The sequence below is a fragment of the Schistocerca americana genome, chromosome 7, assembly GCF_021461395.2.
Source record: "Schistocerca americana isolate TAMUIC-IGC-003095 chromosome 7, iqSchAmer2.1, whole genome shotgun sequence".
Lineage (NCBI taxonomy): Eukaryota > Metazoa > Arthropoda > Insecta > Orthoptera > Acrididae > Schistocerca > Schistocerca americana.
This window is the reverse complement of record NC_060125.1, coordinates 417,545,586-417,569,309: the sequence shown is the minus strand read 5'-3', so window position 1 is coordinate 417,569,309 and position 23,724 is coordinate 417,545,586. Positions and strand designations below refer to the sequence as shown.

The following is a 23,724-nucleotide window of genomic DNA, read 5'->3' as shown; positions in this document are numbered from 1 at the left end:
TTACTGTTTAAAAGCTAGAGTATTTCGTCTTACAATGGTCGTCATATGGAAGCAGAATTTTTTCGGGATCAGATGTTTAATAGTTATTTTACATTGGTGTTTCTGTGTTTCATGTTTTACTGTTTTAAATGACATTTTATTGTCTCAGTGTATTTTCTAACTGAAGCTGATTTCTAGTTTTAAATTCACAGTCAGACTGACAATTCATTGTCATTACTATTAACACCACTTCGTGGCAAGATGTTAATCATTTTGGAAAAGAAATTGGTTTCTATTACTGAAGTTATATAACGTTTCTGTTTCTGTGGTTTTATTATTATTTACTGCTCTGAATGACATTTTCTTGTGCTAGTATTAATCCCATCTGCGCATATAGGTCTTATTACAGTCAGAGATGATTTTGGTGATTGAATTTAGAGTGCAACTCTCAGGTTGTGATCATTGTTTTCAGTCTGGGTGAATAGGGCGAACTGACGTATTTATGTATTGTTTGTATTACAGCTTACTAATGAATTGTGTTTTGATAGATATCTTATTTAGTTTGGGCAATAAAACGCTGTGTGTGTGACTATGATGCTGCCCCCCTCTTGCCGTACCTCTCTCAGCTCTCCACTCCATAGCCACGTGTGCTGCTCCTTGCTTCGCCCTTTTTTATTTAATGTAAACTGACGCATAGCACCAACTATCTTTTCCTTCTTCCATTGTATAGCCTCTCTTTAACCAACAAATGGCTCTCGTTCCCATGATGCCAAGTCCAACGGGCATATTCCTAAGATGACTTGCAAAACATCATTCTGTGTAGCGAAGTATACATCCGATAATCTTAGTAGCACCAATTCTTGGACATTTCTGACGAATGAATCTACGGGCCCAAACGATCAGACCATATCCTACGACTAGTGCTAATGTTGATTGGTAGTATACTCCCCTGACTGTTCCCATGTGACGTCAAAATTGCATGTGTGCGATCGTTACGTTCTGTTCATTATGGCTGTGTCTCTTCCGCGTCTTCGCTACATGCCGTGGAAAACTACAACGTTCTTCCAGGAATACCCCTACACATCTTGTTACTGTGCTTCTTCTGATGTTTACATCTTGGAATTTCTTGCTAGGATCTCTATCAGCAGGAGGCACGTGGTTGTGTGAGATGCGAATGACAGACACTTCGACATAACGTTCAGAGTGATTTTAGATATTAATTCCATAGAAACAATGTGAACAACATGAACATACGCCAACAAGAAAATCATAACAGAACCAGAACACATGGAGGGCCGTGAGGTGTCATTCACCCACAGACTGAAAAATTAAAAGTCACCAAACCACTCAAGGCTCAAGTTGCTATTGTTAAACAAATGCACTCTTATTCAGAAAGAGCATCCTTCCCAGATAAGAAGTCAAGTCCCAATAGTCTGAGCCACCAAAGTCGACATGAGAAGTGCTGAATGTACTTCCGTCAACAAATCATGGGAACGAAAAGCCCCGTTTCAGAAACTCTCCACACCTGCAAAGTATTTAACACCTGTATTAAAATTATTACACGAATATACAGCTACTACAAATATGGTTCAAATGACTCTGAGCACTATGGGACTTAACATCTGAGGTCATCAGTCCCCTAGAACTTCGAACTACTTAAACCTAACTAACCTAAAGACATCACACATATCCATGCCCGAGGCAGGATTCGAACCTGCGACCATAGCAGTCGCTCGGTTCCAGACTGAATCGCCTACAACCCCTCGGCCACCGCGGCCGGCTACAAATATGGAATACAGTACACTTGGACCAAGTGGAACTACGTGTGGGATCTCGGTGAGAAATACAATGTTAAATTTTACACAGAATGGATTAACATAGCGGGAGCAGTGACTTTACAACGTGCACCATTAACCAAGTATTCAGCTGAGACGAAATTTAATTCGGCATAGGGCTGGTGACTTACGATCCACCCACACGCCACACAACGGAGTGTTGCGGGTTGCCGCCTAGACCAGATGCCAGCACGTCGACGCAGCTGTCAAGGTGATCGTACGAACTTCCGTCGACAATCTGATTTATATAGACGAGGTATGTAGTACACGACTAGGAACCTCAACATACAACTTCCCTCGACGTTTTGATTCATACTGACGTGGTGTGTGGTGCACGACTAGGAATTCAGAATACGTAAAGAACGAGACGCAAATGTCAACCGTTTTCGAGAAAATCTAGTTTGAAAATTTAGGGGGGCTTATATAGTTTTCATCGTGGCTAGCATTCTAAGAAATGGCAGTAGAGCGACTAAGCTTATAGTTTCATAAATGCGAATGTCGCCGCTGATATTGCTCTTGTTTTTCATTCTCACGCGTAGTATTCAAGAAGGAGATGGTCCACCTACGTGCACTATTAAAATATTTCCGCCAAAATATACTCCGCTGGTGCAGCCTTGCGATGTTTGTTTTTACAGACAGATGAAGAACGCTATAAAACGGCTACTAAATAGTGCGTACATCATCGAGCTGAACAAAGACATATCTTGTAGAGAAGACTATATAAAATTTTCAATTGTATTCACCAGTATTTGCTGATAAGCCTCAAAATTTTCTGTTGGCCGATAATTATTTAAGAACACAAACCAAGTATGTATTCTACGTGCAGTACTCAATAGTTTATAGCGTATACTTTCCACAAATGTAGATACAATAACATACAATAAGGTATATACTAATTTGACCGAAAATTCTCTTGCATTCTTTATTTCCAATCTCCTGCAAAATCTTCTTTTGAAGGAATGAAGATTTTGCCAAAAATAAATAATTCATTGGATGCTGTACTGGTAATTTGCATATTCAATATGAATCTTCTGTTAGAATTACGTGGGAATGAAACAAGGTATCGGCAGTGAGATTCGATGAACAGAACTCGTGGTTGTGAAACTATGCGCTTATACAGTCGACTGCGGCGTTCAGCGCTAGCAACAATATACAGTACGAATATTTAGGCATGACTAAAACTTTCAAACCAAATGATCTCGAAATCTGTTGACAGATCAGTCTTCCTGTTCGCATAGGTAGAGCTCTTCGTCATACTCTGTACTCCCAGAGAATATGAAGAAAATTGAAGAGTGGAAGTTGGCAAGGTCTCCTTGTCACCTTCCCTCGCCATCCGCTGCAGTATTCAGCTGTCACTGGCACTTACCCGTGAGTGACTTCACACGAGAATACTTCCCGGTATTCCTCTGCTACACTGCTTTTATAGGACGTTGCCCAGCAGCTAGCGAGCCAGAGTGAATCCGGCTTCGACATCGACGTATACTTCAGACATGCTGCGAGTCTCTTTCTCCCTGTACAGTGCGTTACAGCTGGTTCAAAGGAAAATCAGTTCAACTTATACCTATCGTACCGACAGCAATGATCCTCGACCGTGATAAAGTGCTCACCTGCATCTGACACAACCATATAGCATTAGTGACAATCCTTCAGTACACCAAGACGATATTTAAGCTGTCTGTAGTAGGAAGCTGTTTATGCTGTTAACATTATTTTACTCTTTCTCTCTACTAATAAAGTTCTGTTGCTCTTGACTACCTTTCTCTTCCTGTGATTTCTTCATCTAAGGCAGGATAGGTTATTTGGCACTGAGGATTGACTTTAGTGTCTTTTGTCGGCTGACCTTCCATCTCCGCGACTTGTGGTCAACCAGGCAGCCTCTGAATCTGCACCTACGCACGAAATTTCCTACGTTATTCTCCACATTCGAAAGACGTTGTGAAACGTCCCCTTAGAAAACTTATTGAAATACTGTGCTGATAAGCCTCTTACATTATTTGATTTTCAAACAGCTCAGCAGAAATGAACGTATTCAGACATTTCGCTCTTTACCTATTCTCATCAACACTAAACTGACACGCAATATTTTTAGCGCAACGCATTCTGACTTTCAAAAATCCCTACAAAAGAATGGCCCTGACTAACAATAAACTATAACTTTCATGAATCACTTACCTCACAAACATCTTCGTTACTCGAACTACTGCAATACATCGAGCGCCGCTACTGCCAGCTAAATATAAGATTCTAACTACTGAAAGGACTAACTACAGATAGGCATAGTTAGCAAATGAAAGATTTTGATAAAGAATAAACAATGTATTTACCTTAATAGTGTTCAAAGTCATAATATATATATGAGTTCATGGCATCCAGTCCTACAAATTAGCTGTCTCTGATGGACACACGTCCAGATCATCCGCTCTCAAAACTCCGCCATCTCTCTTCCCACATCCACCTCAGCGGGCGGCTCACCTCCAACTGCGCAAAGCTACGCGCTGTTAACAGCCAACTGCACAACACTACAATAGCAAATATTACAACAATGGCAACCAGCCACAGACTGCACACAGCACATGCAGTGATTTTCATGAACTATAGTTTGCTGTTCTTTTAGTTGTTCCAGTTTAATTTGGCTTCTATTTGACTGCGTACATATTTTTCTCTCGCATTCTGTACTTCGTCTTTGTCTTGTGCTAGCGCACGCCATTCCGTCTGCATCCCACATACTGTGGGGCCTTATTTCTTGTTTTTCTTTCATAGGTGTCGTTTTTACATTTATCGTGGCCGCTTACACACTGAAACTTTCACTCCGACAGCTTTTCCGGTTACAAGGTCATTAGTTGACCCAGAATACCCCTCGCTTGATGTAGCACCATTTGGTTGCCAGCTACCTCGTGCTACTGATGGGATGGCAAAACATATGAGTCACATTGATAGCTTCTTCCACAACATCTATCCGGAAGCTTGTTTTTGACTGGGTTGAGCACCGTTGCCTCCGCTTGCTCCAGAATTTGACGAAACCTTGGATCCCTGTCCTGCCTTCCTTGCTGCAGTGGTCTACCTCCTTCATGTTTCTCCTGCCTTTGATGCTTCTGGGCTGGCCTGCTCCAGCCCACTGACCGCGGCCCTTTTCCCTCTTAACAAATTACATCGAGTGCTGCCTCCTCTGCCTCTAATCTGGCACCTTCTGCTTCAGAATCTTACGGTCCATGGCCTCCCAATCCAGAAACTCGTATGTCAGGGTCTCCTGTCCCAGTGCCTTTCAATCAAGGAACCCACTCAGCGCCTCACAATCGAGAAACTCCGACCTGGTGCCTATATTTGCAGTGCCAAGCAACTTCCAATTTGGTGCCTCCTGCTCCAGCGCCTCCTGACCCAGCGACTCACGCTCTTACACCTCCTGTTCCACAGCCTCGCAATCCAGCATCTCCCAATCAGCATTCCCCACTCCAGCGCCTGCCAATGTAGCAACTCACAGTCCATCACCTATTGTTACATTACCTCAAAATCCATCAACTCCCATTCTGGCCCCCACTGTAGCAGTGCCTCAAAGTTCGGCAACTCACACATCGCCACATACTGCTCCAGCACCTCCCATTAAGCAAAACCCACTTTTGGCACCTCATGTTCCAGCGTTTCCCAATCCAGCAACTCATGATTGTACGCCTATGGCTCGAGTGCGTCCTGTTTGTGTGTCTCCCAATCAGTAAACCTTACCATTTAAGTACTTACCAATCCAGCAGCTCACATTCCAGGACTTCCAGTTCCTGAGAGTCTCAATTCAACATCTCCCACTCTAGAATCTCTCACTCCAGTGCCTCCCTATCCAGCAACTACCCTTTGTTCCATGCCTCATAATCCAGCAATTACTGTTCTGCTGCCTCTTGCTCCAGAACATCACAATCCAGCAATTCCCACTGCAATGTGTCCTACTCCAGCCTCTCCAACACCAGCAAATCCCACTCTGGGATCTCTTGCTCTAGCACCTACCAATACAGCAACCCCCACTCCAGCAGCTCCTGCTCCTCAACCTCAAAATTCAGCTAATGCTGCTTCAACATCTTCTGCTACAGCACCTCACAATACAACTCCTAGCGCTCCAGTGCCTTCTCTTCCAGCACCTCCCAATCCAGCATTTCCCACTCCAGTGTCTCCTATTCCAGCACCTCAGACTACAGCAACCCTCCCTCCAGCAACTCCTGCTCCTGTACCTCAAAATTCAGCTAATGCTGCTTCAACATCTTCTGCTGCAGCACCTCACAATACAACTCCTAGCGCTCCAGTGCCTTCTCTTCCAGCACCTCCCAATCTGCATTTCCCACTCCAGTGTCTCCTATTCCAGCACCTCAGAATCCCGCAACTCCTTCACTGGTGCCAACTGTTCCAGTGACTCAAAATCTAGCAACTATACTCGGACGCCTCCTGCACCAGCGCCTTCCAATCCTGCAAATCCTGCTTTGGTGCCCTTCCACTCCAGCGTCTCCTAATCCAGCAACTCCTGCTCCAACAATTCCTTCCCTATCATTTCAAAATCCAGCACCTCCTGCTCCATCACCAACCAATCCAGCACCTAGTGCTCCTGTACCTCGTGTTACACTGCCTCTCCTGCTCTGGAACCTTCTACTCTAGTGTCTCCCAATCCAGAAACTCCAACTCTGTCTCCTTCCAGTCCAGCACCTTCGAACCCAGCAATTCTGTCTTAGGTGCCTCCCGCTCTAGTGCCTCCAAATCCAGCAAAATCCCACCAGTACTTACCACTGTGTGGACTCTGTTTGCCCATCCTCTGCTGGCTTCATTCATCTCATTTCCACTTCTGCTGTACCTGGCCTGTCATCTCCTGTCAAGTCTCCCATTTATCTCCACTGATTGATGTCCCCCTCTTGTGCCCTCTCTCTGCTCCAAGGGTTACTCTCATGGCGGCGTGGATATCACACACATCTCTGGGAGCGTCGTGGACTTGCCTGGGCTTTCTGTCGTCTGGGCCTGGAAATTTCATTGCAGGGCCCAGTGACGTCTCGTCTCCCCACCTTTCATGAGATGCACTTTATTTGTTAAAGGTCCATCTTGATCACACGAATTTTAGAATCCATTACTAAGTGTTTTGGCTGTTGTCATCTTGTAATCTGTTACAAATCAAAAGTTCAATTAGCTGAAGCAAAATCGATAGCATTCCTGGTGACACATAAGAATAATGAGAAAAAAGATTTGTGTGATTAACATTCGTGGAAAACAACCACACATACCACACAATATTCTGATGTAAGTATCAGTGCCTGACTCTATACTTGTAGTTTCATAATAAATGCTGAGGATGGCCAGGATGCGTCTGGTATTTATACAAAAAACTGTGGTCAGAAGATGGCACTGCAGCTAGGAAACATTACTAACCTGTGTCACAAATTTAATAGTTAAAATGCAGTATCCATGGCCACTAAATTAATATTACTTCAGATTGCATCATGAGTGGCTGACAATAAAACATGAACTACCACACAATATGTGGAATTAGATCCATAGTAAAAATTCACATGAAACGTGTGAAGGGTAGTCATTGTAAGTAGCTACCTGGCAAAGTAAATAACACAATTGTTTAAAAGAGAGAATAAAATGATTAAAAATAATATCACAGGTACAAATCGAGACCTTCGATAATGACGAAACAATTACAGCATAACCGTAAGTGTAAGGCAAGTAATTAACAAAACAGTGACTATTAATTCGATACTCGATAGTCGACAACAAATCCGGAGTGGAATCGCAATGGCGCCGCCTCGTAGCTTCGCAGGATGAATTTCTTGTTCACCTGCCGCGAAGCTGGCGAAAGAAGGACCAGTGTCTTCTCCAACAGTGGCCAGCGGACACGGTACCACCCCAGGCTGCTCTGGTGCTCGACGCTCCTCAAACTAGTACGTTTCTGAATCCACCAAAATAAGTATTCAGCAGTAAATCTGGTTGTCGTTTACTGTGTACGGCGACTTGGACGTCTTTCTTGACAATGACTATGCACGTCTCTCGTTTTCCTCAGGTCTGTTCCTCTCCTCTTACGTTGGCTGCCCTCCACTGGCCGCGCCATGCTGCTTGCGCCTTCTTCCAGCATCACGAGGCCATAGCTAGCCTTCCTTCAGGGGGCAGCAGCGGTCTCCTCCCACCACCGGTGACAGGTTATCTCACGATCACCGAAGTCATGTTCCGTGATCGGTCGTCTATGCTTTTGGCTTCTGGAACGTCGTCATCAGCGGCTACCGCGTGGCGAGCCTCGCCGGTGACTCACATTCCTGCAACCACCACTGTTTCGAGCACCTGTTCCCCACCGACCACCAGCGCCTTGCTGCCAGCCTCCCAGTCAACCTGAATCGGCTGCTTTTTCTATGGTAATAATGTGCCACTGTTCTTGGCTACACGGTCACATTTCTCTTCCTGTGCATGCTTCACCCGCAATGAGACTTTATTGAACTATTTGTTTGGCAGAGGGTAACTTGGTTTTCGAAAGGTAATACCACATTCATGAAGACACACGTAAGACGTCCGAGCGGAGAACGTTCCTTAATGCAAAAACGGAGAAAAACGGACCTTAAACTCCTCTACAATTCAAGCTAAGTCGTATTGTAGCAATCTAAAAGTACTAACAATGTACGAGGGTTTACTGAAAAGTATTGACTCCGAATTATTAACATGAAATCTGTTTAAGGCATTTAAATAAAATAAACCTTATCAATGTTCAGCATCTTTATTCTTCATGTCTACACACTTGCAGCTTTCTACCGCTGTTCCGAATTGTAGAGCGTAACGTAGCGATTTGTAACTTAACAACGTCTGTGCGTGGGAAACAGTATTATGTAATCGAGCTTTAATTTCGAAGAGTTCAGTGACGCGCGGAGCACCGTCTCCTTCAAGATGACAACTCCAGAACACACACGAACGCTGCGACATCTGCAACGTTCCCCTGCCGTGGATTCACTGTCATCGACCATCGTCCATACGATCCCGAATAGGAACTTTTCGATTATTATTTGTTTCTAGAACTTAATGAACGATTTCGAAGAATTCTCTTTGATAGTTATGATGCTTTGCGAGGGGAGATGAGGTTGTTGATACATCAAACATTCTACAGTGACGGTATCAACAAAATGGTCCCTTATTTAGAGAAATTTGTAGGTCACCAGGGTGATTATGTTGAGAAACAAATATGTAAACATGAAGATTAAATGGAACGTGCTGAACCTCCGCAAGCCGGGAAACAGTGTCCTCCCACCCCCCTCCCACCCGACTTCATTCAAAAATCCAACGGCCAGTGTAGGTATAAGCTGGTTGACGCATCACAGCACAGCACTCAAAATGGCTCTGGGCACTATGAGACTTAACTTCTGAGGTCATCAGTCGCCTACAACTTAGTACTAATTAAACCTAACTAACCTAAGGACATTACACACATCCATGCCCGAGGCAGGATTTGTACCTGCGACCGTAGCGGACGCGCTGTTCCAGACTGAAGCGCCTAGAAACGCACGGCCACTCCGGCCAGCACAGCAAAGCACTCCACGGCAAAAATTTCCACCAGTTGGAATCTTCGCAGAAACAACCAGTTACCTCTGGCAAGTTGTTGTTGTTTTGCGTGGATGCAACCCTTGACTCATATCCAACATGCATCTCATTCTATTTCATAATTTTTTGTCAATTAGAGATACAAAATTAGTACTACAGAAAACGAGATGACCTACAAAGTTTCGATACCTTCAATAGGAGACGTCAGGTACTGGGATTGAAAAGCTTTGTCTACAGAGGCACCTGATTCTAGTTCATTGTGCAGGTAGTAAAAGTTTCAAATCATAAAGTGTCACTAGTTATTTCGCGTACTATTGAAGGGATCATAACAATTTAAGACAGAAAAATCTTGTTGTATGGGGCACATAGCTAATCATATTCTTGATTGTTCTTGTCAGATAAATAGAACGGAGAGACCTACCATAGGATTTTCATGCTTCTACAGGACCATCGGCATGAGGAGAAATCTCAGTGAGCTTCTGCCGGTTTCGATCGTGGATGTGTTACTGTTCTGATCCATGCTAATTGACTAAAATTTTACTCCAGTCGAGAACAAAAATAAATCTTCTGTAGTGTCAATATTATCATCAGCTAGCAATATAGTGTACGAACCAGAATATAATGATTAGAGTAGAATGCTGTAAACTGTAATGCATGCACACTATAGAAGACATTAACTACGAAACCAAATTCTCTGTTTCATTAGAAAGCAAATATGAAATATAATGGGAAATAAAAAAACGTTAACTGACTAGAAAGTAACTTTCCTATTTGAGAAAAACAATGTTGTGTTTCATTTCGTAAGATTATAATGCTAATCTGATCTCAAACCGTAGTGAAGTTAATGGTAAGAAATGGCACCCTCAGCTGCATACTTAAAATATTTACATTCTTTTAAGTTGGAGTTGTTAAGGCAACATTTACAAGTAAGGTGACAAACATGCACCATTAGTAGGTTTCCTGAAAAATATTAATGCACTTTTGTAGGCCATGAACTTGAAGAGTTAGTTTAAATGCCATGTATCGATAATTATTGTACGAATATCTGGCGAAGCATGCCAGCGAGTAAACAAATGCAATATATAGAATTCCATGGACATTCGGGATTCTGTTTCTGAACTCTATATTCGTTTGTCGTCTTCGTCTGTTATTGGACTTGAAGAGAAAAGAACGATTGCCTGAAGTTCATCTTGCTGTAATAGTCCATGTAAGTTGAAACTGAAGAAAAAAAGTGGTTCTTCATAACTTAAAATTTGTGTACGGTATTCAGCAATGTATATTCTTCAACCTTACTTATCCTGAGTAGACGTGGCTTTAACGGAGTGTTGACCATTGTCAAGGCCATACTAGAAAATAATTGGTAATTTTCTTTCCGCTCATCTCCAAGACGTGCCGTCGGTTAGGACACTAAACTTTCTTTCACATTCTACGATCTATGTGTCCGCTACGAATATTTTAACACATTTCACTATCCGAATATCTCAAGGTTGCGAGATAATATCCCAGGCAGACAGGTCTGGTCACAGGATTCTAGTTCTAATATGTCATCTGCGAAAGATTGTGCTTGTTATCTTACATTGGTATTCGAGACGAAAGCACGATATGGAGATATGGGTCTTATTACTTCAAATTGAACTGGCATACTAAATATTATCTGGTGTTATAAGCATATGAGTTTTAACTATACTTTTGATATATACACTACAGGCCATTAAAATTGCTACACCAAGAAGAAATGCAGATGATAAACGGGTATTCATTGGACAAATATATTATACTAGAACTCACATGTGATTACATTTTCACGCAATTTGGGTGCATAGATCCTGAGAAATCAGTACCCGGAACAACCACCTCTGGCCGTAATAAAGGCCTTGTACACCTGGGCATCAAGTGAAACAGAGCTTGGATGGCGTGAACATGTACAGCAGCCCATGCAGCAATGTGCTGGCCAGGGTAGCAGTCGAACCTTTTTCTGTATCCAGAAAGGCCCGTACAGGACCTGCAACATGCGGTCGTGCATTATCCTGCTGAAATGTAGGGTTTCGCAGGGATCGAATGAAGGTACAGCCCGCGTCGTAACACAACTGAAATGTAACGTCCACTATTCAAAGTGCCGTCAATGCGAACAAGAGGTGACCGAGACGTGTAACCAATGGCATCCCATACCATCACGCCGGGGGATACGCCAGTATGGCGATGACGAATACACGCTTCCAATGTGCGTTCACCGCAATGACGCCAAACACGGATGTGACCATCATGATGCTGTAAACAGAACCTGCATTCATCCGAAAAAATGACGTTTAGCCATTCGTGCATCCAGGTTCGTTGTTGAGTACACCATCGCAGGCGCTCATATCAGTGATGCTGCGTCAAGGGTAACCGCAGATATGGTCTCCGAGCTGATAGTCCATGCTGCAGCAAACGTCGTCAAACTGTTCGTTCAGATGGTTGATGTCTTGCAAAGGTCCTCATCTGTTGACTCAGGGATTGAGACGTGGCTGCACAATCCGTTATAGCCATGCGGATGAGATGCCTGTCATCTCGACTGCTAGTGATACGAGGCCTTGGGATCCGGCAAGGCGTTCCGTATTACCCTCCAGAACCCACCGATTACATATTCTGATAACAGTCATTGGATCTCGACCAATGCGAGCAGCAATGGCGCGATACAATAAACCGCAATCGCGATAGGCTCCAATACGACCTTTATCAAAGTCGGAAATCTGGTGGTACGCATTTCTCCTCCTTACACGAGGCATCACAACAACGTTTCACCAGGCAGCCCCGGTCAACTGCTGTTTGTGTATGAGAAATCGGTTGGAAACTTTCCTAATGTCAGCACGTTGTAAGTGACAATACCGGCGCCAACCTTGTGTGAATGCTCTGAAAAACTAATCATTTTCATATCACAGCATCTTATTCCTGTCGGTTAAATTTCGCGTCTGTAGCATGTCATCTTCGTGGTGTAGCAATTTTAATGGCGAGTAGTGTAAATCGGAGAACATCTGTGAGGAATCAGGAGAGACACAATTAATTATTTATGGTCCCGTAACCACCCTGAGTACAGAGCTAGTTTGTTGATTGCTGATCCGCGTCGGGCTAAATTAAATTACATTACACCGTTCATAAAATTTTTAGTGTTATTTCTCCGTTGTTTTGACGTCACTTTATTAAAAGGTGTCAAAGCAGATATAATAAATTTTAATTCTTATTAAATTATATTACACTGTGTTTGAAGATAGGTAGCAGCTGTTCATCTGAAATAAATAAATATAATAACATGCTTATTTAAGCTACAACAGCTGTTGAAGTGCCTGAACGATATGAAGGAATACTTTTATGATAAAATGACTTGTGTACTATAACAATTACGAGATCTGTTAATGCGAAAGTAATGGAATGCCCTTAGAGAAAATGGGACATTCGATCTTACAGCTTGGTAATCACGTGGACTAGAGAATTGCCTGATGCTGTGGCACAGTTATAAACGGGAGCGTGTCACACTATAAACTACTTCACAGCCAACCAGTGAAGTATATTTGCTTGAAAATGTTAATCTCATTTATAAATGAGCAAAATGCACTATTTATCAATAATTACCGGTGAGCCATTCTTAACATTCAACAACTTCAGAAATTAGTGCCCCTTACTCCCAAGAGTCGTTACGTCCAAGGTTCGCTACTGCAGTTAGTTTAGGACATACGGCTGAAATATATAAATACAAAATTTTCTATTTGGGTATGACAAGCAGATAGCATACTTTATTCCTTTACAGCTCCAAATATTTTCTTATACGTGCTTCTATCAGCGGCGAGAGGCCGACGATGCTGTGAGATTGCTAAATCGACTGGATGTGAACACTTCGCTTCAGAACTTATTTTTCCAGGTGTACTTCTCTTGAATAATGGAACATACATATAACAAGCGCATTTGTTATATGGCAGCATCAACTTTGTCCGAAGTTTACCCACGAATACGTAAATATTTATGACAAAGACGAACTGTATAGGCAGCTGTTCTCTTCTGAGAAGTAAGATTTGCAGCACATTAGGCTGTAGGCTGGAGATGGTTTAGAGTTGTGAGGGTGCAAATAAATTTTCTTAGGCAACCCAATTTTATTAAATAAATGAAACTGAATTATAACCTTATTTTGCTCGTACACAAGAAAACATGCCGGGTATTAAAAAACAACGGTAACAAATTTACAGTAATAGATGCTCAAAGAAAACTTCAGAGGTAGGTATTTCTAGGATGTAAGGGATATGACCGGCCTAGCAGAATGTGTTCTGTTTTATTTCGCATCTAAACCTCACTTGTGCAAATGCTACATACCTGCTGCAATTACGATCGTCAACACCATAGTCGGTACGATGTGTTTTCCGTTATTGCGGCTTGTCAAGTACGTATCTTTAGTTCAGCATTCCGGCTGGGCTCCAGATTACCGAGAGAGACAGTATGGAGATAAGACACTGAATTACCGTTTGAGTGTGTGTGGATGCTGGTCCCTTATCGGGTGCCTCTCAGGCTGGCAGATCGAGGAATGTCTCTCAGATATGGCTGAAAAGTCTCCGGGATATGGCCCAGATACCCGGGAAGGGTCGAAACTGACAACATGGGCGGCAGCTTAACTCCAGTAGAGTGGACTGCCATGGGCATCTATAACTCATGCCAGGAGTGACGTGGAAAATTAAATCACCAATCTGTTCTGAAGCAAGTGTGGCGATTATGCTTCAGCGTCTTAAGTCTTACAAGATTACTAGTGCTGTCGTACAATTTTCCGGGTTGGTCCCCAAACAATCAGATGTCTGCGTGGGGGATGCTTTAACGTGGCCCCTACAGAAACCTACTAATATCGGAAATTCCAAACTTCTCTACGTCTCCACATATAAAACGAACGTATGAAGGAAGAATGGGTTCAACGTCTTGTTGACATCGAAATCATTAGAGATGGATCACAAGTTCGGATTTTGTGAAAGACGGGGAAGGAAAGCGACTGTGCCCTTTCAAAGGTACCATCAAAGCATTCGCCTGGAGTGATTTCGGGAAATAACCAAATTCTAATTCTGGATTATCAGACACGTATTTGAGCAGTGATGTTCTCGAATTAGAGGCCATTGTGCTAATCACTACACCAATCTCTGGGTTGCACATGGAACTGCTGATCATTTGCAGCTCAATACGAACTAAGTTGAACTGAGGAGGACATGGTGTGTTTGTTATGTTTGTTGTTGCTCTGAGTGAAGTGGGCCTTAAAGGTGCACAGTGTGTAATATTAATCTCAGGAAATATTCTGTACCATTGAACAAATTGTTATAAGAAGATCAAAGAAATACATGTAACAAATAGCGCAACTGTAAATCCCTAATTCAAGCTACTGTATCGCTGAGCTAGAAGAGTTTTATGAGGAGGTAAAAGATGTAATCGAAAATTGACAGGAGTATCACTTCAAACCCATAATTGGGGATTGTAGTTAAATATAATACTTGGGTTTCATTCATAATAGAATGACACAATCAATCAATCGTATATGCAAAATTCATATCAAAAGCAAGGAGGTGCTTGTGTAGCATACAATGGAATCGACGAAATAAGTGAAAGAGGCGAAAGACTTTTTTTCTTTTTGCTAGAGAGAATAATTTTTTTCTAAATGAACAGCTTTATCTTGACGCGAAGAAGTCCATATCACTAGGTTCTGAATGAAATAAAATTTTATTATTGTAAATCAGAACAAAATAATCAAAGACGTTTCACTTTTAAAATAACTTAATACTGCCACGACAATGACTGATAATAACAGAAGTAGACATAAGAATTCAGCAAGGGACAAGGAAACTAATATCAGTGAAGAAAGGAATTATCAACATGGATAAAGTAAGCGAAAGGAAAACGAAACCCGGAGGTATCTTCAGATGACGTTAGAACAGCCGAGAAAATGAAATACAAGTCGACATGATAACGAAAAATGAGAAGAAAAAATTTTTCTGTATTCTCTTCGTCATGTCCAATGCAAGGAGCATTACTGTCAAAGAGACGAGAAGTGTAATTTAAAACACCTATTTACGAGATAGAATAATCGAAATAAAGTGAGCGTATTACGAAGAAAGTAGAAGCAGACAGGTATAACGAAAATATTACAAAATTTTCATTAGAGAATGAAAGAATCTGAAAGCTAAACAAAATATTATTACTGATGAAAGAGAAGCATCAGTAACTGACAGTGATGTAGTAGAGCACAACAGATAAGCAATAAATTCTGCAGCACATAAGGAATTTCTACAGCTAATTATATGAAACTCTCATGAACCAAAAAGAATACAATACACACATGAAAATGACGAAGTTGTTGAAATCCTTCAAAAAAATGAGAAAAGCTGTAAACTAAGTGCCTAATGGCACTTTTGGTGGTAATGATGTCTGACGACTGAATAACCTAGGTTTTTTTGGAAGAAAAAGGAAAATGTGGCAAAAATCTCTACAGCCAATGAGTATGAAATGCTACATTGGAGACTTTGAAAACGCCTTTGTTTCGGTCAACCACATTACAGCTATACAGCCACTGACCTAACGAGGTCTGGAAACAAAGTACATAAGTACATTCTGTAACATCTATAGCGCATCGATGGCTCCTGTCAGCATAGGAAAAATGAGTCAGTTTTCCATTGGAGAAGGAGTCAAGCAGGGTGACAATAAGTATATCCCCGAAACTGTTTCTAGGAGTCCTTGAAATGGATACGTCCTAAGCTGTTTGGAAAGAAATAAAAATTAGTGTAAATGAGAAAAGTGTCAGTAAATTGTGGTTGGTAGGCAATAAAGTGTGGAACGTTCAATTTTATAGGATATTTTGTACACAATTAGTGAAAATATTAATGGAAATGTAATGATCTGTTACTCTCTATAAGAAGTGGTTCTCAAGATAGATCTGTCAACAATAAACACTAGATACAACAAGTGAGTTACTATAAGATAAATAATATTGAAAAGCAACTGACTAAAAAATGTTAACGGATATATTTATCTGTGAAAGGTAATTAGCATCAAAGGAGATTTCAAATATCTCATTTGTCTCCTCATGAAGCTACATTGAAGACCTTATGTAAGAAAGAAACCATTTTTATGTCTAATATGCAACCATACTCAAAAAAGATTGTGCATGAAAAATGTGTTCTCCCTGTACTAACGTCAACACTTGGATTTAAAACGAGTTTTGCAAAAGAAAACTACGCACAATTAGGAGCGCTATGGAAAGGTCTTTTCTTGGTGTCACTAGTAAATATCGGAAAAGAAGAGATGATGGTGCAGAAAGGGCTAAGTCCTCAAAATGGAAATGGTCAGTCCAAAGACAGTTATAGAGTAGAATGCTGGAGAAGGACGAAGATCACAAGGCAGACAATCCACCATCTGGATTATGTTCGTTGGCGACTTGTTTCACAGATCACCTGAATGATTCATTCAGCGGAAGTGTGGAACGTTTCAGTTTATCGGATATATTGTACGCAATTAGTGAAAATATTAATGCAAAAGTAATATTTTACTACTAACTGTTCAAATAGCCAAAAAATTAGTTTGTTCATTTTTCTCTTACAGGCTGCCTGTTATTAGACAAAAATTTGTCCATCGAATAGCCTTGTCCAGGAGATATGATATTTTGTTCGATTTCCATTCTGAGCCACTAACAGGTTTTATCATAGGTAAGAGAGGTCGTGCTTTCTTCTACGGGCCTTCTCCAAATTCGAGGAATTATTTGTGACGAATTTCATTAGGGCGCAGCTAAAATGTGTAACTTCTAGAAGAGGTGGGTACACAATTACCACAGGTGGTCTATTATTCTTATTGCTCGCTTTTGTGCAACCAATACTTCCGCTCTTACTGATGAGTTACCCCAGAAAGCTAGACCACTACGATTTTATCGAGCGGAAATGCACTATTTTTCGTATGTCTCTATTTGTTGCACACAACTACTTAACAGGTCTCTGAAAAACATCGGTAACAGTTTCTTCTGTGGCTGTCTCTCTCTCTAATGGAATTCTTTATAAATCAAGTATTTTTTGCAGAATGTTTCAACACATTCATAAGAATAAGAGTGAACCAAAAACTGAAACTTGTGGTACATCCTTCAAGGTTTCTATCCAGTCATTAACGTTCCTTATTCTTTCAGCGCAGTTTGAACTATTGAAATGTTGAACTACTGAACTATTCAGTACAACGTTTTGCACTCTGATTGTCAAATATGACGCAAAGAAGTTGTTTCTAAATCCATTATTCAATAAAACGTAGGTTTTTTCTAAGAGAATAACATGATCTTTGCGTGCTAACACCTCGGAAAGACTACAAAAAATTCCTGCTAGTGATATTTTATTACTTAAGAAGTGTCAATATTTTGCGAGTGAATGTATTAGTACTATTCTGTGCCATCTGTGCCATAAATAACTGAAGGAAGTTAGAGGTTTCAACTGGCAAAGGACAAGAGGTGAGTGATATGCAAGGAAAGAGGGATTGGAAATGTATTTACAAGCTTAAGATAAATAATGCTACAATTTGTACAGTGGGTCATGGGGTAGCAGTTGTGTCGTTTGCTAAAATCTTCTTTGCCTCATATATTGATAATGGTCAACCATTTGGCTGCGATCTGAGGTTATGATGGGGGGGAATGGATGTTCAGTAATGCTCGATAGGTGAGCGTAAAGGACAGAAAAGGAGGTTAGACGGCGTTCCTTGAGACGAAGTGAGCTCTGGTGCGCTCTTAGTGGTGGCTGTGCACTTGCTACGGACTTGAGTGGCGTACAGATTGTGCATGACTTTCGCCGTGGCGTCTTCAAGCACGTTGCAGCGGGAGGGTCCGCTGGCCTGGAGCTTAGTGGACAGAAAGTTCCACTGCACTCCTTGCGGCGAGCCTTGGCTGTTGTGGTACAGCATTGGGATGGTGGCTTGGATCGTGAAAATTCCGTAGATACCGCTTGCTTTTTTCCGCTTGTTGCAAAAACTCTCTTCTTTTAACGTGAGATCTGAGAAATTTCATGAGAAAATTTTGATTCTTGTGGGATATCCTACCAGCTTTAACGCACTTTCGTTGTTTACTACGATGGTTACTTCTAATTTTATCTTACTTTTAGGAAAGAAAGCCCGGGATCAAGCTGATTGTAGGTATCCGGGCTGTGATAGAGTTGTTCTCGAGTCTTTTGAAGTAATTTAAGTGTGCTGAGAGTGGGCAGGTTATTGGTTAAATAAATACGTATTATAAGCGACACTTTTCATACAACTTACGGGAATTCAGCCAGGTAATATTGGCAGTTTGTGCCTAGAAAATGGCGGGGTATATTCCCGCCTAATAGTCGGCGGGCGCTGTAAATATTACCTCGCTGTAATCCAGTAAATTGCTTGAAAATTGTATACACCAGGAGAAATTCTGGTCTCACATAGAAGACACTGGTCGGGAGAGCTGGAGCCATCTATATGTTTAAGTAGTTATTTTGAAACTATTCCTTAATCACAAGGGTAGTTGCTTAAGTCCAAGAAGTTAAAGTTTTTTTCGTTTGTGGAAATCTGAATTTCTTCCTTTCAAATCGTGTTCATTTGTTATGGTCCTGCGCATCTATTCCTTTCATGTGTTCCCGTTAGCTTAATAACTGCGCTTGTAAACCCAAGAGCTTGTACTGATAACTGACGAGCATTAAGTGTGTCGTGAGTTAGAGGTCCCTTGTCATCGCAACTTGTAGCCATTCCATCACGTGATGTCAGTGTGATGTCGAAGTCTGTTGTTATTGTAATTCCTGAGAGAACTTCCACCCTAACTGATGTGTAAAATTGAATTCTTTAAGTGGCCGAGAAAGTAATTCATTTAACCGAATGCTATTTAAGATTTTAACGGGATTTTTAACTTCGTTAGCGTTTGGTTGGTTGGTTGGTTTGGGGAAGGAGACCAGACAGCGTGGTCATCGGTCTCATCGGATTATGGAAGGATGGGGAAGGAAGTCGGCCGTGCCCTTTCAGAGGAACCATCCCGGCATTTGCCTGGAGTGATTTAGGGAAATCACGGAAAACCTAAATCAGGATGGCCGGACGCGGGATTGAACCGCCGTCCTCCCGAATGCGAGTCCAGTGTCTAACCACTGCGCCACCTCGCTCGGTCGTTAGCGTTTGGCATTTTTACTATGATAATTAGTATATTTAGTTCAAATGGTTCAAATGCCTCTGAGCACTATGCGACTTACCTTCTCAGGTCATCAGTCGCCTAGAACTTAGAACTAATTAAACCTAACTAACGTAAGGACATCACACACATCCATGCCCGAGGCTGCATTCGAACCTGCGACCGTAGCAGTCGCTCGATTCCAGACTTCAGCGCCTAGAACCGCATGGCCACTCCGACCGGCCAGTAAATTTAGTCACTGTACGAACTCTGTATCTTGTAGTCGCAATACTTTTCTGGATTTTGAAGTTAATTAAGGGGTTCAAGATTTATAAGAGAAATTCCGACTGAGATGTCCTCGGTAATGCTTTCTTGTTTAAGTCGATTGTGGACGCCATCAATTAAAGGTGTAATTAAGATCCTGTTTATCTTCCAGCGAACTTACCTGTAATGAATATGTTTTAAAGCATTATGGGTTTATGTGCTAATCCAGCCTCTAACGACTCCACCTAGCTCCTGGCTATCGCGCAACCTCTTACATGTTCACTTACCTGAAAAATAAATTAATATGTGGACCTTTGGGACCAACCATACAGACTCAGGACGCAAGGATGGACATTACGTTTCCTCTAGATTTACTTTGCCCGAGATGTACTCGCAGGATTCTCCAAAACACGTTTTGTCCCCTAAATGTTGTGTTTTGCTCCACGATGGACAGCTGATGGCAGTGAATGGCTCAGCTGTTCCTGAAGGACCGGTGTCCAGTTACTGTGTCAAGAGTGGGGCAGCCGTCACAGCTGGGGACGACCGCCGGCTGGGTCGTGCAAGTGCAGCCACGGTGATTCCTCCTGGTGCTCTTTTACCCGCCGCAGAGGAGGCGGTGCGGCGACCTCCTGGTGGATTGGATGGCTGGAGGACAGCGGGCCGCAGCCAGTGACCCGTGCAAAAACAAGCCGCTCTGCACTGGGCCGGCCGTCAGGAGTGGTGAGGAGAGGGATGCGACGCTTCTGTCCCGTCGGCCTCCGGAGAGCCCGGAGCTTCATGGATAATCAATGGCGGCGGACAGCCCGGCTCCAGCTGGGGCAATAACGGCGAGTGGGGGCAGAGGCACCCCCACCCCCATCCCCTTTCCACAACGCTCTAAACCCCAACCCTTCCGGCGAGTCTCTGGCCTCGCCGCAGCCGCCGCAAACTCGCGAATTTCCGATTCGGGGTCGCTGCGGAACGCCGGGTGGCCGATACCTTCCAACGAGCTGAGGGTTGGAGGCGATAACTAACAGCGCGGGTCGCGGAGCTGCAAAGGTTGCGGGTGAAACCAGCTGCCCCCGGACAACACAATCGCGGGCGATCGACTAGGAGAAAGCTAGGTGTGACGATGCCAAGGCTATAATTAGTTACTTCTTTATTTATCCTTACATCACCCATTTAAGATTGGAAACATTCGTATATAAACAGAGTTTCTTGAGTTAAGTCGATCTAAACGTGGTTTCCTAAAAATTGTAAATTTCTTGTATTTTTCGGAAACTTTCCTACAGTAAATTAAAGAAGCAAAGAAAAGTATTTCGTTCATAATGTTGCCGAACTTGTAGTAAATAACTAAGACCTAACAGAAGATTTCAGTGGTTTTCTCATCACGTAACAAACGTAGGAAAAATAAACTGAACAAAACGCTGTGCTAATAACAGTTGTTTACTGTATTACTATTTAAAAAATTATGAACTTCGACAGTTAAACGGTCAACACAAGCCAAAATCGTTTACATGAAATAGCTAAGGTGATGAACTAGCGATAAATAAAAGAGAAAAAAAAGACAGGATGTCTGTTCCTGCAGTTCTTCCATGTTTTCCTCATATTATGATTCGTTAGCAACATAATTTGTGATATCTAGGGAGTATTATATATATGCAGAACAAAACCATTCTATGCTGGGAACAGATTATTGTCTGCAACATTGCAGGAAAACAGCTAGTGCTCACGCAGGTATTGCGGTTATGGGCCCCTCATGTGTCATAGAACAAGGTTCCGGCTTTGAGTGTGCATTAATTATGATAAATGTTCGCACATATAAAACCACCACTACCTAACTCCGATCTGTTGTTAGATCGTTCGACATGTAGAAATCTGTTTTGTATTCCCCTACGTTAAGAACCATGAGACTGTACACAGAAAGCCCTTTTATTTTAGACGACTGCCTTTGTATTACCTTTAGGGTAGTATAGCATCGCTTTGAAGACAAGGTCAACCAGAGCAGATTCGCCTATCTTGTACTTTCTTTCTTAAGGTTCTTAAACACCCAAATTATTTATTTCCTTTTCATATGCACTGGAAAAACGTGAATACTCTTAATATGTATCACACATATCTTTACGTGGCCTATTGACTTTTAGATTACATTCCGTCGTGGATATCTGACGACAGAACCATAATTTCTCAGCTGTCTTTCCTTTTTCATGTCAATGTTCTCGATGTAACTCATGTACTAACACTCACTTCAGCAGGTAGGCAATATGGTGTAGGTTTTTTGCTCTTGTAAGGAGAAGCAAGAGTAGAACAACTTTTAAGGTGTTGCCTCATAGTCTCTTTACTTCCTTCAGTTCGATTTTTATCTCTTTTTCAATAGTATTTCTTACAGTTTCCCGTAAAGTCAAATGTCTCGAGAAAAAACTTGTATCTTACCAGCTTCCTTAATTATTTAGATTTTTTGGTTTTCTCCCTGCATGTCTTATCAGATTTTGTCCTCACACTGTTTTTCTCTTCCTCCACTAACTTTTCTAGGTACCACCTTTGTAGATCAAATGATCCAGTAGACTCTAGGGATATTTTGCCTGCCTTGCACAAAACACATAACGCTGCACTCTCATCGACATTTAGAACTGTCTTTCGGCTTCACTTTTTCTTACAAGAACTTCGGAATCATTGGTAAAAGTTTCTGACCAACCATGATTTTTCTTTAGTGTCCTTCCCACTCCTCTTACACTATAATTCTTCTTGGTTTTCTTGTTATTCTCAAGATCAACATTATAATCTAAAATTTCTCCGTCCTGATTGAGATGAGGTCCTTGTGAATTATTTAAATTCCAAGCAATTTTTTGGCATCATTTACAAGTGAGGTTCCATGTTCAGTACTTGTTTCTGTAACTGCAGCAATGCAAGTATTCAGAGGAAGGTAAAACAAAATTAACTGTTGACTGCAGTAGTGTCTAGTACTTATTTGGCTACCAAACAGAATTTGTACGTTCGTCCAGTTGATAGGAGAATCATCTATATCTGAATCCGTAAACATCCTGAACATGTGTTCATCCTTTTCACGTAGCAATTCTTCCTCAGCTATGAACGGAGACTACAATAACAATAATAAAAACAACAACAGTGATAACAACAACAATATTAATAATACCTACTACCCAAAAACATGCAGGAAGGATCAAGTCCAATGCTTACAAAATTCCATTCCTTCTCCTGGCGGACGTGTACAATCTTTCTACTGCTGGACTCGTTATGATAAAACTTGCTAGTGAACCATTCGCAGCTAGAAAAAGGTGTTCAGTTTTCCTTACCAGCGAGTACAATTTAATCTTTGCCACAGAGTCAACTGACATTCTGAAACAGCGGTCTGTACACTTAAACACATGGGTCTATCCAGTCAGCTGACATGGAGAAAGCTAATCGAATATTTTGAAGGATTTATGTAATTAGGTCAGGAAATATAGAAACTAACAGAAAAGACTTGAATAACGACAATCTTTAATGCTCGTTCGAGCTAATCTGATAGTGCAAAAAATCCCCCGGTGGCAGGTACAGAACTATGTGTGAACGCGAGCAGACCAAGCGTAAATACTACATGTCCAGGCCCCGGACCTGACTTGCAAAGATGACCCTCCTGGACGGCTATCTGAAAAGAACGCCCTTTCGGTGACGCCACCGGCTCCATCCATATACTGTGCGGTAGGCCATATGCCCCCTTCCACGTTGGCTATTCCCGGTACTACCCTATATGCCTCGTGTTTGGTCATGTATGGTCGCCGCTAACAAATTGTCCAGTCTCATGGCATCTACATGTGAGCTCACTTGATACCACGTGAGTAAACGGAACATTTCGTGCCAAGCCCAATCCAACGCCCTTCCTGTGGCGTCTCCTGAGTACCCTAAGTATTTTCTGAAAATCTTATTCATTCTGGCTGGTCTTCTGTTGCCTTTCACGTTTTACATATTATAATATGCGACAGAAGGTGGAAA

At 41.9% G+C, this 23,724-nt stretch overlaps 1 protein-coding gene across 1 annotated transcript; it reads left to right on the top strand.

Annotated features, from left to right (window-relative positions):
• The first annotated feature begins 5,661 nt into the window (after positions 1 to 5,661).
• On the top strand, positions 5,662 to 20,425 carry LOC124622977 (mucin-7-like). The gene is made up of 2 exons (XM_047148765.1): positions 5,662 to 6,096; positions 20,207 to 20,425. Exons 1-2 carry the CDS (start codon positions 5,662 to 5,664, stop codon positions 20,423 to 20,425), a joined length of 654 nt encoding a protein of 217 aa, XP_047004721.1.
• Positions 20,426 to 23,724: the final 3,299 nt, after the last annotated feature.

Coding starts and splice junctions, on each gene's coding strand:
- LOC124622977 (XM_047148765.1), top strand. CDS start 5,662: ATGCCTCATAATCCAGCAATTACTGTTCTGCTGCCTCTTGCTCCAGAA. Junction 6,097..20,206: donor ATACAACTCCTAGCGCTCCA/GTGCCTTCTCTT, acceptor CACGATGGACAG/CTGATGGCAGTGAATGGCTC.